The sequence below is a fragment of the Chelon labrosus genome, assembly GCF_963514085.1.
Source record: "Chelon labrosus genome assembly, chromosome: 6".
Taxonomy (NCBI): Eukaryota; Metazoa; Chordata; class Actinopteri; order Mugiliformes; family Mugilidae; genus Chelon; species Chelon labrosus.
In genome coordinates, this window is record NC_140342.1 from 11887730 (window position 1) to 11902451 (window position 14722).

The window sequence follows — 14722 nt, forward strand, 5'->3', positions numbered from 1 at the left end:
TGGCTGATTCCTGATCAATAGCTGGACCTTGTCCAATCAAATAGACTTTCCATAAGCACTCTCAGCTAATGGCTGTGTCCCATCGACTTAGACGGTGTTGATGGGATTATAAAATACGTTCCTGAGATAACCACTTGATTGTATCTGAACTGCTAAATACTTTTAATCTTTGCACGGCTGTATTTACATGATGGGTAGAATGTCACTTTTTTTTTTTTTTTGTCTTTGGTCCCTTTGATATTTGATCGGTCATCCACTTTTTTGGTGTTCTTATGACTTTTTGTCCTGCTGTTGTATCCATTCTTAATAAAGTGAACAAAAAACAAAAACACAAACTGCTTTTCATTCAAGCAAGCAAACTAAGAGCAGTTTTTTACCGTCTACTGTGTAAGTGGTATAGCTTTAAGATAATAGCTGGAGGTCAGTTTGGTTCAGACTGACTATTGTTTTCATGGTCCCCAGAAGATGAGGTAGATATACGATGCAATAAAAGAACTTTCCCCAGAGACCATGAACCTTTGGAGAAACGCTGTGCCTTTCTGCCACAGTATCTAAATCAGGGGAACTCATTTTAGTTCAGGGGCCACATACACCCCAATTCGATCGCAAGTTGGCTGGACCAGGAACAAAATAGCACAATAACTCCAGATTTTTCCATTTGTTTTAGTGCAAAGAAGTACATAATGAAAATAATGTTTACATTTAATGAACTATCCTTCTAAAAAAACATTTTATCAACTACCTGAAAATTCTTAAGAAAAATAAAAGCAATTTCGTTGCATTGCTGCCATCTGCTGTTTAGTTCTGGGTCTCGTGTTGTGTTATCTCCACAACTGTGACTAGATCAGTGTGACCCCTTGTGGTTAAAACTTCAAATAGATGCCAATTTTATTAAAAATTGCTCTTAATGTCGTCTAATTTTCACACTTTGCAAATTCATCCCGCGGGCCAGATTGGACCCTCTTGCGGGCCAGTTTTGGGGCCACAGGCCGTATGTTTGACACCCCTGATCTAAATTAATGGAAAATTATTTCACCCACCCAAAATGTTCTGGGATTGTATTTTTCCAAAAGTACCACAACTGTAGAGAGGAGAGGTAAATGTTCACAACAGCTTGGAAAATCTGCTTGCTTACTTTAAGTCTAGCATTTTGGTCATTTTGAATCTGCTCATCTCTTTTCCAGAGTTGACTCAATTATCCCATCTGCAAATCATTTAATAACCATTACTTTACAAGTTGCATAGTTTGCTTAAAGTTGCTTCCATTTCATATGCCGTTGTTGTATAGTATTCTGCATTACTGCCACCTACTGGACTGGAGCTGGTTGCTGTATCACAAGCAAAAATGACTTTGAAAACAGTTACTTTTCATATTTTATCTGACATGTGAAACCTTTGTGAGTCTTTTAACCACAGGGGAAACCCAGACATAAAAAAGCCTCAAGGAACCTTTTACTAATGTTAAAAAAAAAGTTCTGGGTAATCTGAATGGAAAGGCAGCATTGAATGTCAGCTCAAAGTTGATCTTGTGTATTTGTAGTGTGTTTCACAAAGGGTGAAAGCTCCACCGAGGTCATTACGTGCGTGTCCATCACGATACCTAGAGCACTGTACACACTTTAAGTGAGGAGGAATTCTGATCCAAAATAATATACACTCCAGCAGCCAAAACAATAGTTATTTGAGACACAGATGACTAACCAGCATGTCACGTGATCATTTGTGCGTCTGTTGAGTGTGACAGCTCACCTAAATCCAGGGTTCACCTCTTATCAGTCTGACAGTTGCAGCAGAGCTAACTGGGCCATCAGTGCGCTGCACATAGGGCACAATGACATCACCAGCTGGGGAAGATATTGACATCCTAGCAGACGGTAGCGTTGGACCAGTAAACCACTTTGGTTTGTGGTTTAGTGCATATTTGTTTACATTCTGACAGACATCAGATGAAAGACTCAGATAATGTGAATTAGAAAAAAAAAAAAAAGGTGCTTTCAGATAGAATCAAAGACTGTGACACTGGGCTGAATGAAAATATCTGTATCCCATTTAAAAAATTGAATATAATCATGATATTTTGCTTTGGTACAAAATAAAGAACTTCAACATGGAAAACACTGCGATAAAGTCGTGACTGCAACTGAAATCGATTACTGGATAAAAAGACAGAACTATTTTCATAATCGGTAAAAATAAAAACTGCTTTCAGCCTCTCCACTCTGCCGCCTCAATCTGTTTTATATAACTGCTAATCTAAATAAGCAAAAAGACTCCACTTTGGCCTTAACAGAATAGTGATGAATATCTTTATTTTGTGGCATTTTACAAACCCTAGTGACATGAAGGATCACCGAATACGTTACACAGCATCCATCTTCAAGGGGACAAATTGTCAGCTTGAGTAAGTCACCCCCCTCATCAGCAACTCTGAAGTTATTCAGCCTTCCAGATATTCAGTGGATCCCCTTAACATTTATTACACTCACAGTTTATAAAGGCTGAAAGCGGTGATGGTTTTCACTGACCCGGTCAATTTTGGATCGGTACAAACACGGAGCTGTGGAGTTTTGGTTTGGGTTTCTGCATAAAAAGGAGTTTAATAATGACTGTCACTTTCCAGTGGTGTGCTGCCGATCTGTGTGATTCAGGTTAGTGGTCTAAGTTTGGGAAGACACCAACTGTTTATCTGCATGAGTCACCTGAAAGCTGTGAGATCTGATCACAGTCCTCACCTCTATTAACTGGCTTCTTATCAGGGTCCAACAGTCCACGTGGGGAGTGCTGCGTGAAGGTGACCGATTTTAAACAGTTGAGTCTGACAGCAATGTTTTTTGAGACTTCCTCCGGGTTTTAAAGTTGTAAAATTGTGTGTTTAACCCAGTTTGTCCTCCAAAGAAAGTCCCTAGAAAACATTCGCCTTGTCACAGCCTGAAGTATTCCTCGGCAGTCCGTGCCTGGTGTGGGGTTTACTTTTGCTTCTTCTCATTGTCGGCCTGACCCTCGGGAACGGGTTTCATAAAATAAGCGGGGTTTGTGTGGCAGCGCAGGGCCAGCAGAGCCGGCACAGCAGCGAGCAGCGCGTTGAGGGCGATAACAGGCCACCGCTTGTCTGCTGGTACTCGGTACGTGAAGGGAGTGCGGGAGTGTATAGATGCCCCGATATGGCACCACTGGGTCTGGAGAAAAGAAGAGGTCTTACATTCTGCTATTTCAGTGAATATTAATAACAGCAAAAGCACAATAACCACGGTTACCTGAGCCATGGCACCAGCAAAGAAGATGGTCCAGTCCAACATCCAGCCGCATCCAGGTCTTGTCAGACCATAGATGAAGACAACCAGGAGGGGCAGGGCGTAGAACAAATACACCAGCATCTGGATGAATTGTGCACGGAAAAATCCAGTTTTTAAGACAAATACACAACATGTTTAACTCGGGGTGCCTTCTTCTATAGACTCACCATAACTCTAGGAAATGCAACCGGGTCTTTGAGATACGGCTCGTACTGATAGATGTACGTAAAACAGGTGTCCAGAGGACAGTCCAGCACCACCTTGGAGCACAACAGGAAAGAAGTTAATGAACATCATGATGCTGAAACCAATCAGCAGCACAGGAACTGAACAGATACAAAAGCCCCATGCCGTCTCACTTACAAAGCCTCTGAAAACAGAGAAGGCCATGGCTCCCAGTAACAGAAGTGACAGAAGCAGATCAACAGGTCGAGACAGCAGGCTTTTCTTCTGCTCCGCAGCAATCTGCTCAACACAGAAACACTCTCAGTTAATCTTACGTCTATACTTTTAGTAATGTTATACAGTTTAATAGTGATTAAAGCAAGATCCTTTCATTTATAAGTCTCTAGCCAATATATACTAGGATAACGCATAACTATTCTCAAATACTTGCATAAATTATTTTAGCAGTGGTTTCCAACCTTGGGGTCGGGGTCTACATAAGGGGTCATGACATTACACATGTTTCTCCAGTCTTCTTCTCCTTTAGTTTAGCTTTCCTTTATTTCAATCGTGTCTCTGAAATATTTAATGTATTCTACAGAATTAACGTTTCCTTTTGATTTAATACCTCAAAGGTGTGAAATTTACCTTGTCTGCTGTGATGACGGGCATCACCCTTGGTCTGCTGAAGAGCAGGGACGCTGCCCAGAAAGGCACCACAAAGAAAGGGATGTTCCTCCAAAAGGCTGGTCGAATGTTAGAGCCGTACTTCCCTAAACAAAATGAGAACATCGTCAGTACAGATGGACAAAAACAGCACTGCCAATCTGACATAAAGTGTTCCTGCGGGCGGCTCTCACCAATGAGCACTCCTGGGATGAGAACGATCTGATGGGCGATGGAGGAGCCTGTCCAGAGCAGACCCATGGTGCGATAGGGCTTCCTGCATGGACAGACATTCAACAGGACTCACCAAATGTCTCGCTGAACACAGAGCAGACAGGTTGTGTTGTTGTCACAGCTTACCCAGTGAACATGCAACGGATGATAGCGAGGAAGAGGATGTAATGAACCACACCCTCCCAGTAAGACATCATCACTGCATAGGCAGTGCTTAGATGAGGCTCTCCCTGAAGAGACAAAACAGCAACATACCTTTTACTTTTGGCATATAAACTTCTAAAATTAAATCAATCGTTATCATCTTCTCAGTGTTAGTCTTCCTACCATCTTTAGATAGAAGTTCATGAAGCCAGAGATGAACCCATCCTGCTCTAAAGCATTGGTCAAGCCCACCATGCAGGTGAAGGAAAACTCTGCAAACACTGGACAGACACACAGATGCACAATGAACACCACTCCACCTTCGTTTTGCTCCTTTACGCTAAAGTGTTAGCTTGGCAGTACCATAGAACAAAGGGTCCACTTTTGTCTTGTGTCGGACAGTGAGGAGGAGGACGAGGAGAACAGATCCCAGGACGACCATTCCCGTCCCCAGGATAGGAAGAGGCCTGAGGAATGAATGTGATGGTGACAGCGAGAGCATCAGTGTATCTGTGTAACCCTACAAGTTTCTTCATTTTGAAATGAAGCAACAAAACAATAAAATTATCGGGATCCATTATCAATAGTTAATTAGTTTTGGTCAGTTGCTCAGCTTTGAGGATTTGAACAGGTGGTTGGACAAAACAAGAGACAGAGTCATTTTGAGATTTATAAAAATAATGTCAGACAAAAATAATAATAACAATAATAATTCAGAAAATAATTGACATCAGACTCATTCAGGGTTGTGCCATTGTTGGTTTCCCAGACAGGAAGTGTGGACATTCAGTGAAGATGGACCATGAGACACACTTCCTATCACTATCCAAGCCACATCTTGTGGGAGATAATAAAGTTTACTCCGGCTAATCAGTTAATTTACCTTTTCAGGGTTTATAACATTTACCTCAAATTCCCTTTTCAGCTGACTTCAGGTTATCTCAGGATAAACAAGCCCCCGCTAAACCCCTTTTTCCTTCAGGCTGTGTGCCGCTTCATAAGCCTAATATCAGGGGCTTAACAGCGTCATGCCTCCCTCCGGCAGGCCAAAACGAGATTGAATTAATTAGAGTGCAGACACTTACTCGTGAAGCGCAGGGATGTTATTTATTGTGTACAAAACTCCAGGAGCCACGAGTGAAAGGAGAAACACGTTCACTTCCGCGGGCGGCCTCATTCTTGCAAACGTGTTGTTTTGACCTCTTATTTGAAAAAAATCGTCCAGATACAAATATCCCCAGCTAAACACGTCCACTGGCTACGAAACGAGGCATGTTAAAGGCCAGTGCCCTCTCCAACGCAGCCGAAGGAAGGAGATGATTTAAAGGAGTGGCGCCTGTTGCCTTTTGATCAGTGATGAAGCAACGCTGCTGATCCAGTGCAGCTGCTATCGAGTAGGTCTCAAAGTTCAACTCAAGAGACGTGTCCAATGAGCGAAATTTTAAAGGGAGGGCATTTCATAGTTCAGATTACACACTGCTCAATCGTGCGTCATGCGCATATTACGCATTTGGCATTTTAGCTGCAACTGAGTACGCATCAATTCTCTGATCTGATTTCCACGTTTTATTGAGAACCTATTACAGACATACATTGTAACCTAATCTATGGTCATTCAGCGTCCACGCTATGCTTTGTGCAGGCTGCCACCTGGTGGAGGCATATCTACCGTGGCAGGAACTTCATACCTTGAAACCTTTTTTCAAGACTGAGCTTTCTGGTGTTTGTGCTCTCCAACATTCATTCGGTTTGAGGATTTTTGGTACACAAGATGAGTCTGTAATGACAGAAGGTTCTCAAAATCTCAGTCATACCGCACATGTTGTCTAGGCAAGTGTTGTCTAGGTTCTGGTGGCTCCTGGGGTTCATTTAAGGACCCATCTGTGCTGTTTGGTGCAAGATTAAGAGCTCCTCCATAAGATGCCTCCAGTCTTGATTACAACTTGGATTATATCTAAGAGAGAACATAAAGTTCAGAACAGAGATTATGTTTGTTTGTTTGTTTCGGTCAGGGTGTTGTTTAAAACCTTTCACCATTGTTACATTTCTTGTACGGTTTCTATGCAAAACAGTGACTCATACCACTGTTTTTCTCTTTTTCTGCATGTTGTGAAGAATGTGCATTATGCAAGAACATCTTAAGGATGATCAACATTTGTAAAGCAGGCCTACATTTAATGCAACCTTATCTCCTGTAACAAAGCTGCTGAAGCGGATTATGCTGCTGTTGCCACAGAAACTTAGCGACCAGTGGAAAGAGAGAGTAGAGAGGGGTGGGAAGTCCACGTAGAGAAAAGACCGGGAGCTGATGCTATAGAGGTGCAGACAACCCTTTGCCCACACAGCCGACACAGGATTTTTTTAGGTGACACTGTTTTTTAGAGTCCATCCAGTCTGCTAACATGCTGCACCCTTTAATTATCGGCATTATGACCGTGAACACCTCTCTAACCGTCATCTATTGGACGTTCATCCTGGGCGATGCCTACATGAAGTGGTTGGCGGAGCCAGAAGACAAACCCAAAAAGGTGGTCACACCAGCCTGAGGGAGCCGGAGTTGACATGGATCTACCCGACGAAGTGACTGGGTGTTATCGTTATTTTGCTTAGAACTAGTCTGCAAGTACAGCTTGTAGTGCTTTTTGTGGAGTCAGATTGGCAGTTGTCTGCTTTCCTTATTTTTGTTTGCCCTGAGAAGACTTGGAAACCTTTCGTAATCTTAAAAACTAAGCTGGACTGAATGAATCCTGCAAGTAAATGAGAAAGACGTCATTATTCCAGGTAATGTTGGGAAATTATCTAAAATGTTTGCTCAAGAAAATGCTCTGAATTGTGTGTTTTTGTCTTTTATGAAATGTATTCTAGTTGTTCTTGTTGCCTACACTGTGAATCCGCGGCTCAGACTGCACCACCCCTCAGAGGTAAAATGTTCTTCAGGTGATTGTAAATGATCTCCGTCTTCTGTTGTGGTACCTGCTGACTCAGTAAAAAAACGCGTTGCTGGTGACAGCAGCGTGTATCAACCAAATCCTATCTAGGATTACAGAAGAACACCATAACACTGACAGACTTATCGTGAGACACATTCAGAGACCTCACGCCTCCTCTCATTGTCTGCTTCTCCCTCACCTGAAGGCTTGACTTCCATCTAACCCCAACATGACGTTCTACTGCGGCCTCCACCCGGTCTCTTGGTTCATTCTCTTTGCGAATATTGCCATCACTGTTATTGAGTGGCAATTTCTGGTTTCTCAGTTTTGCCGGGTCGCAGATCCACCAAAAGAGGATGAGTCCAAAGCATAGCAGGAGTTGTCTCCACACCTGAAGATGGACCAAGAAGAACAGAAGGGTTAAAAACTAATTTTTGGATCCCTGTTTGCCTGCCCACTTGTAGAGAAAAGCAATAATGGTTGGGATTTTCATTTGGTGTTTTACTAGAGCAGCCACTACGGTAACAGTCTTGTTTACATGATGTTAACCTTCTGCTGTGTCCTTGTGTTGTTTCTCCAGAGCTGTGTCTATAGAATACGCACCAGTTTAGAAGTCATTTCATTCACAAGTCAAAGAAAAGAGCTGAGGAGCAGTCTTGACAACAGGTAAGAATTTTTTCCTCTGAAACCACACTGCATCTGTATCTTTAAAAAAAATCTAATTTGTTCTTTTTCACCTTTCACATTTTCTCATCTTTAGTGTTTTGCCTGTTTGCTCCTCATCAGTTTGACCTTCCTAAAAAAAACATTTGATCGTGCACTTTGAGAATATTTACTGGTCCTGGACCATCTGCTCTGTTATGAAGCAAGAACTGAGCCGTGAAAATTATTGTGTCATATCACATTCATTTCAGATTTGTAGGCTCTAAGACCTGCTCTGCTTAAGGTGAATTTAAAATACATAGCATTGAAGTGACGCTGTTTAAACCCAAGGGAAAGTGGGTTCTCTGTAATTTATGCATCATATGCAACGTGGTCACCGATGACCATAAGCCTCTTTGGCATATTACCACCCACCTCTTCTCATATCTCTAATCCCTACAGATGCAAAGCTGATATTGCTTTGTGACAGACTCAATCCTATTAACTCTGTCTGTCCTATATTCACTTCTCCGTCTTACACGCCGCCTCCTGGAAATTTGACCGAGGACCCCTGCGCAAAGACTGGAAGGTGGAATGCTGGGATTTAGGTCTAGACAAAAGATTAGGAGAATTGGCACACGTAGTATATGGTACCGTCACTTGTCTGGTGAGCTACATTTCTGTCACCGAGAGCTGTCACCGCTGCCAGACAATGTTCTCATTTTTAAACTGTCTTCACTTTTCCATCCATCACTCAATCCTGCCATTCTTCCAAGCTTCAGAAATTGTTCTAATGTTCAGTCCCTCTCCCTCCTCCTCTCTGGTGCACCTATTTCACCTGTTTTCCAAATATTCAGAGCGCAGTGGGGGAGTTCGGATCTGCACCCAGACAGTAAATCTGTCACCGCCTAAAGACACAGCCCCAGGGCTTCACCACATCCTTAGAATCACATAAAGAGCTTCATAAACCAACTAAAGCTGCCAAACCATGAACCGACAACCAACTGCGTCCCTGAACGCCTCAGCAGGAGCTCTGCTTTTGAACGCCACACAGCTGGTGTTTGAGCACCGACAGCTCCTGCAGTGGTCGAGGCGGAAGGAGGAGGAGGAGGCCTATTTTGTGGACTACATACCCCCAGCGAGAGATGCTATAACTCTTCCGCGCAATGTAGTCTACGTCCTAGTCGGGGTGGTGCTGGTTATAGTGGCGACTTACGCCATAGTGGGACACCTCATTAAAGACCTGATGCATGACCTGGCAGGTAACCCCAGGCAGGAACATCCCAAAAGTGATGTCCTCCCTTACTTAACCTGCCACTGTGTCCATTCCGCCATCCGTGTTTGTGGCGTCTTTGAGTCCCATCTGTCCCAGAGTATCTAAGGCCCAATCCGTGTTTTTTTCCTTTGAACCTTTTTTGACCGGCTGCGTTGTCAACGACTTCCTTTATTTTCACCCTGTGGTTTGCGTACAGAGGAAAACCTTCCCATTGGTGTCTTTGTTATTAAATTAAGGTGAATGAGCAATTCTGAGCAAATGATTGGTGCTTAAATAACATCTTAAAGGGGCACTCTGGCAATTTAGTACTGCGGTACGACGCATAGCTTGCAAGAGACACATTAATTAATAATATTACAGCAGCACATCCAAGATCTACGTATGTATTTACTTGTTGTGGGTGAGATGGCAATTTAAAAATGAAACTGAAAATGGAATTGGTGTCTTAAAAAGAAGAGGAGAAAAAAAAGCATTTACAGCAAAGTTATCCCATGCTGGATATTCTACATGTTGTTCTGTACACTCCTAATACCCTTAATTGCTAAACTGTGATGCGTAGTCCAAATTGGAGCACAAGTAATCCGGATTTGGTAAAAGTTTGTATCTGGACCAGGGTGATCCAGTCCAGTGATGCTTTGGAAAATTGGCAGGATGAATGAAATGGATTACCTGGTCATTCTGGTCCAGATTAAACTTTACGAGCAACTAGGCCCTGATGTTTAGCCCACAGGTACCGGCCAACCTCTCAAACCTCTGGATCCTACATTTCCCATAATGCAACTTGACAGCATCTCTATAAGAGTGGTACTTCTTGCAATCTCCATGCTACAGTTTTTGAAGCATGCTTTGCCGAAAAGTTGCAGCATTGTGCACCCAATGAAATGACAAGCAAGCTGAACTTCAAATTGTTGGATTGCCCCTTTAAAACAGACAGAGAAGCCACTGAAAATGATTTTATTTGATTTCACCCACATATCGTTTCTACCTCACAGATTGGATTCTTGGCCCCAAACCAGCAGAGGATGATTCAGAGGCAGGGGAAGCAGAAATAGAGGAAGAGCGGCGGCTCAGCGTTTCCAGTAAGCTGACGGAGAAAGACACCTTGAGGATGGAGGAAGAAAAGGACGGGCTGCTGCCTGGCTTCCACAAGGGAGATGGAGGCGGTCGCCGTCCATCCACCCCTCCACCGCAGAGAAGCGCCATTACTTCATCGTTCCCCAGAGAAAAAAGAATATCTGCGCATAGTGTGACCTTCGCTTGCCCCGCCAGCCCTTATGTCACGTCCCTCTGAGCTGTCATCACTTTGTCACAGCAGATCGTTGTTTTTTGTTGCTACTCTTGTTCAATGCAGTGATCAGTGTTTTCTTTGTCATAGTCACGCATAAGCTAAGATATGTTTGTTTTATGTAAAAAATAAACAACTGTTATAGTTATAGTTTGCATTTATTTGAAAAGAAAATGCTTTCTTTTATTACTTATAAACAGGGATCCATATATTCAGTCCTTCAACTCTTCTGCACTGTATAAATGTTTGTCCAGTTTCTCATGTAACAAAATGTGAGTGAATTATGTAAAAAAAAAAAAAAAAAAAGATGCAAATGCGCTCATGTTTCTAACTGACATTCACATCCAAACATGTTAATCATTTGAAATAGTTTGAATAGTCCTCATACGTTTCGGAGCAGGGAGGCTGCCGTAGTCATCACCCTCCCACCATGTCTCTGTAATGTGTTTCTGAGGATAACATACATAGGTCACTTTTCCTGTCCTGGTGTCGGACTAAACTTCTCTCCAGTAAACAACTCGATGATATAAGTGTGCTGTCGTGTCTTGTCTTGCTTTCATTAATCCATCCTACCTTCGTCTAATACCTGGCTGTGTCAGGGGCGATGACCTTATTTGTAAATGAAAGGGATTATGGTACATCGGCCATCTTGAATACGGTTCAACAATGATACAAGGAAAATGAAACGATAGATAGACTGATAGATAGATAGACAGATAGATAGACAGACAGGTAGACAGACAGACAGACAGACAGGTAGATAGACAGGTAGATAGACAGATAGACAGGTAGATAGGTAGATAGACAAGTAGACTGACAGTAGCTGGTGAATACGTCATTAAGAACCTGTACCTGAGTCATTCCTCTGACCTTGAGTAGGCCACCTCAAGCCGCTGCAGCTAATCTAGTTTCCATCTGCGTAGCCCCACAGAAAGACAGACAGACAGACAAGGAGAGTGTACAGGGAAACAAAATGAAACGCTCTTCAAGGTGAGATACAGACATACTTCTACTTTAAACCTTTGTTGCTTATTGTAGCACTTAGCCCTAAGTGTGTAAACCCCGGTGAATTGCTTCTATACTTGATGTGAAAGCTTGTCTCCGTGTACAGTATGTTCTAGTTGCAGTTGTTTGGCACCTAATTGATTTCAAAGATGGGGACTGTAGCATTTCTTTTTGATGTTTTTGTGTTTTGCGTAGAGCCCTGAGTGAGATTAAATCATCGTGCCGGCTACTTAACACAGAGATGACGCTGAGATATTAAGAAGACTTGCCGGCCAACACCAGAGACTGCATGGCTACAACAGAGGAACCATGGGACAACTTTAACATTCGTCACAGGGAGGAAGATGGCACGGTGTTGTTTGAGTCCTATATCCCCCCTTCTAGGGATGCTGTCCACATGCCTACCTATGTCCTCTACCTGCTCATAGCTGCCTTCGTCGTGCTGTCTGTTCTTTATGCCATCATCGGCCACCTCATCAAAGACCTCATCCATGACTTTTCAGGTTTGTACTTGTATCTTCTTAAAACTAGAATAACTGCACCAGAGGATATTAAATGTTGCTCCTGGTGTTCTTTCCCTCATTTCGCTCTTCCTGTTCTCCAGACTGGCTGCTTGGAAAGCAGCCTGAGCAGGTGGTGGTGAACTATTGCGAGGCCAAGGATAAGTTCATGGCGGACTGGGCCCCGGAAACCTCCCCTGAACTGGAGGCAATGGCCCGGGCAGAGGAGAACAAGCTAGTTGACAGGGACTTCATGAAAGCTCCTGCCATCTGGATCATCTCTACAGAACCACGAGGGGCCAAGTCTGGACCGAGAGTGGTGTTCGGGAAGAGGACCTAGACGTTCGGAGAGTGAGGAAAATAAATGAGGAAGCTGAAATCAGATTAGATTTGCTGTTGCTGCAGACCTCCTGTATGTGATGTGATTGTCTGAATACCGAGTGAGACGTGAAGGGAATGACTGTAATGAAGCATTACTGTGTAAAGCTGAAAAATCTGCTGTTTTATTGTAAGCACTGACAGAGCTCTAGCTACAGAGGCTAAATGCTTGAGTGGTTTTAGGAGGACATCTAGTGTCTGTTGCAGTCACTGCAGCTGTGTATTAACAGACAAGCAAGGCAAATTTCAAATAAATGAAAAGACAACTACACAAAACCAACACAGTAAAAACACGCCTTAAGTAATTAGTTTGCACGTTTAAATGGTTTTACCTTTCCTGCTAATACCTAATAAGAAACAATGTAACGTTAAAAATAATATTCATATCCCCTCTGCAGCATTGGACTTACATCATTTGCATTAAGAGATAGCTGCAACTGCTTCTGATGAGTTTTTAATAAAGATGAGCAGAACAAAATGCAGTATATAAAAACAGTTGTGTGCTCATTCTTAAATGTTTTGCTTCCTTTTCTGAAAAGGCTCAACCGATTCTGTGAATGACATAAAGGCTGTGCTCACTCTAACAGGCACACAGTGAAATGAAGGCGAATACAACAGTGAAGATACCTGCGTTAACTAAGCAGAAGAGGTTTTTAGTGATGTTTTAAGAAATGCATGCACCATTTTTTGTCTTGGTGGGGGAGGGACATCAGCCAAATGTGACACTTCAATGGCCTCAGTACTATAATATACAACATGTCTGTAACATATTCCATCTGAAATTTATTATTATCATTATTCAAGTACTGGTGTAAAAGTCACTCACTGTACATGTATGGGATAATATAATCTAGTTAGAGGTATGAAATTAATCTTAACAGTTACACAGTAATTACATGCAAAATATACACAAATAAATTGAAATAAACAGTGCATTCATTCATTCATTCATCTTCTGTAACCGCTTATTCCTGTTAAGGGTCGCGGGGGTCTGCTGGAGCCTATCCCAGCTGTCATCGGGCGAGAGACGGGGGTCCACCGTGGACAGGTCCAGTGCATTCATAAGAGGGCTTTTTGTTATAGCCATTGTTTGTTAAATAGTTCATGTAAGTTGACTCAAACTCTCGACAGCTCTAAATGAGAGACTACATGTACTGTTAACAGCTGGTGAGAATAAAAGGGTCTGTGGCTTTGCTGGAAGAGTCAGACGGTCGACACAACGGCAGCTGCGGTATCAGGAGAGGGTTTGGTTGTTGGATCTAGGTGTACATTTTACTTTCAGTTGGCATTACCTGAGAACAATTTCCAAATTAGACATTTTTATTCATAAGTGTGAACCATTTTAACATTTGCACACAGCTGCCCTCAACCTGGCAGGTATAAACCCAAAGCTGACCTTAAATCATTCATCCGCGTAAAACGCCACATATCTAGATATAGACACAGGTCGAGAGTAACACTATAATTTTTCCTTCCACCTTAAATCACTGCGCTCAATAAATAACCTTCTACCTTGTAGCTACTCTTAACTTTGCCCTATACAAATGACATACCCAATGTGGACTCAGTGTGCTGCGTTCAGTGTTTAAATGGTAACCAGAACCCAGGAGAGGGCGCTGTGGTAAAAATGTCCCCATACACTGAATGCTGACATGTTAATGCTGTAACAGAAGCACAGGTATGAATTCAGTGGTCTTAGACTTAGACTTAGACTTAGATAAACTTTATTGATCCACAAGGGAAATTGCTTGGTCTTCATCAAAAGTGGTCTAACTTATTATTACAAACATGAAACTGAGCATGTTGAACCTGACATTTATGCTACTTCATTGCGCACACATACACATTATTAGCCTTTATTATAAATGAGAACTAACTCAGCTCCTCCCAGACTCTTTCTGTCACTTACATTTCAGCAGAATTAGACCTTCACTTTGGCTCTGTGGCTCCTAACAAGATTACCAAAGCCTCACTCGTCTTCATCCTGCCGTTTCTGACTCCTAAAGCAAACAATGACCTAATCTCCCCTAAGCCCCCCCCCCCCCCCCCCCCCATTCCCTCTCACTCTTTTCATACAACCCCCCTCCCAATTATCTTATCTTCAAACAACTAGATAAATTAATTATCTGCTTCTGCAGCTGATTAATCACACACTTTTGAGTCTGCATTGCCTTTTTACATCCGGGACACAAGAAATACAAAAA

At 42.6% G+C, this 14722-nt stretch overlaps 2 protein-coding genes across 2 annotated transcripts; one reads left to right on the forward strand and one right to left on the reverse strand.

Annotated features, from left to right (window-relative positions):
• Positions 1–2072: 2072 nt before the first annotated feature.
• tm6sf2a (transmembrane 6 superfamily member 2a) lies at positions 2073–5793 on the reverse strand. The gene is made up of 10 exons (XM_084546170.1): positions 5588–5793; positions 4866–4969; positions 4686–4783; positions 4485–4588; positions 4319–4401; positions 4107–4231; positions 3657–3758; positions 3461–3553; positions 3255–3374; positions 2073–3176 (listed from the first exon to the last, which is right to left on the reverse strand). The coding sequence occupies exons 1-10, from the start codon at positions 5677–5679 to the stop codon at positions 2967–2969; spliced, it is 1131 nt and encodes a 376-aa protein (XP_084402296.1). The 5' UTR covers positions 5680–5793; the 3' UTR covers positions 2073–2966.
• Positions 5794–11884: 6091 nt separating this feature from the next.
• Positions 11885–12551, forward strand: LOC311489036 (uncharacterized protein). The gene is made up of 2 exons (XM_084545934.1): positions 11885–12143; positions 12245–12551. Exons 1-2 carry the CDS (start codon positions 11930–11932, stop codon positions 12478–12480), a joined length of 450 nt encoding a protein of 149 aa, XP_084402060.1. The 5' UTR covers positions 11885–11929; the 3' UTR covers positions 12481–12551.
• The last annotated feature ends 2171 nt before the right edge of the window (positions 12552–14722 follow it).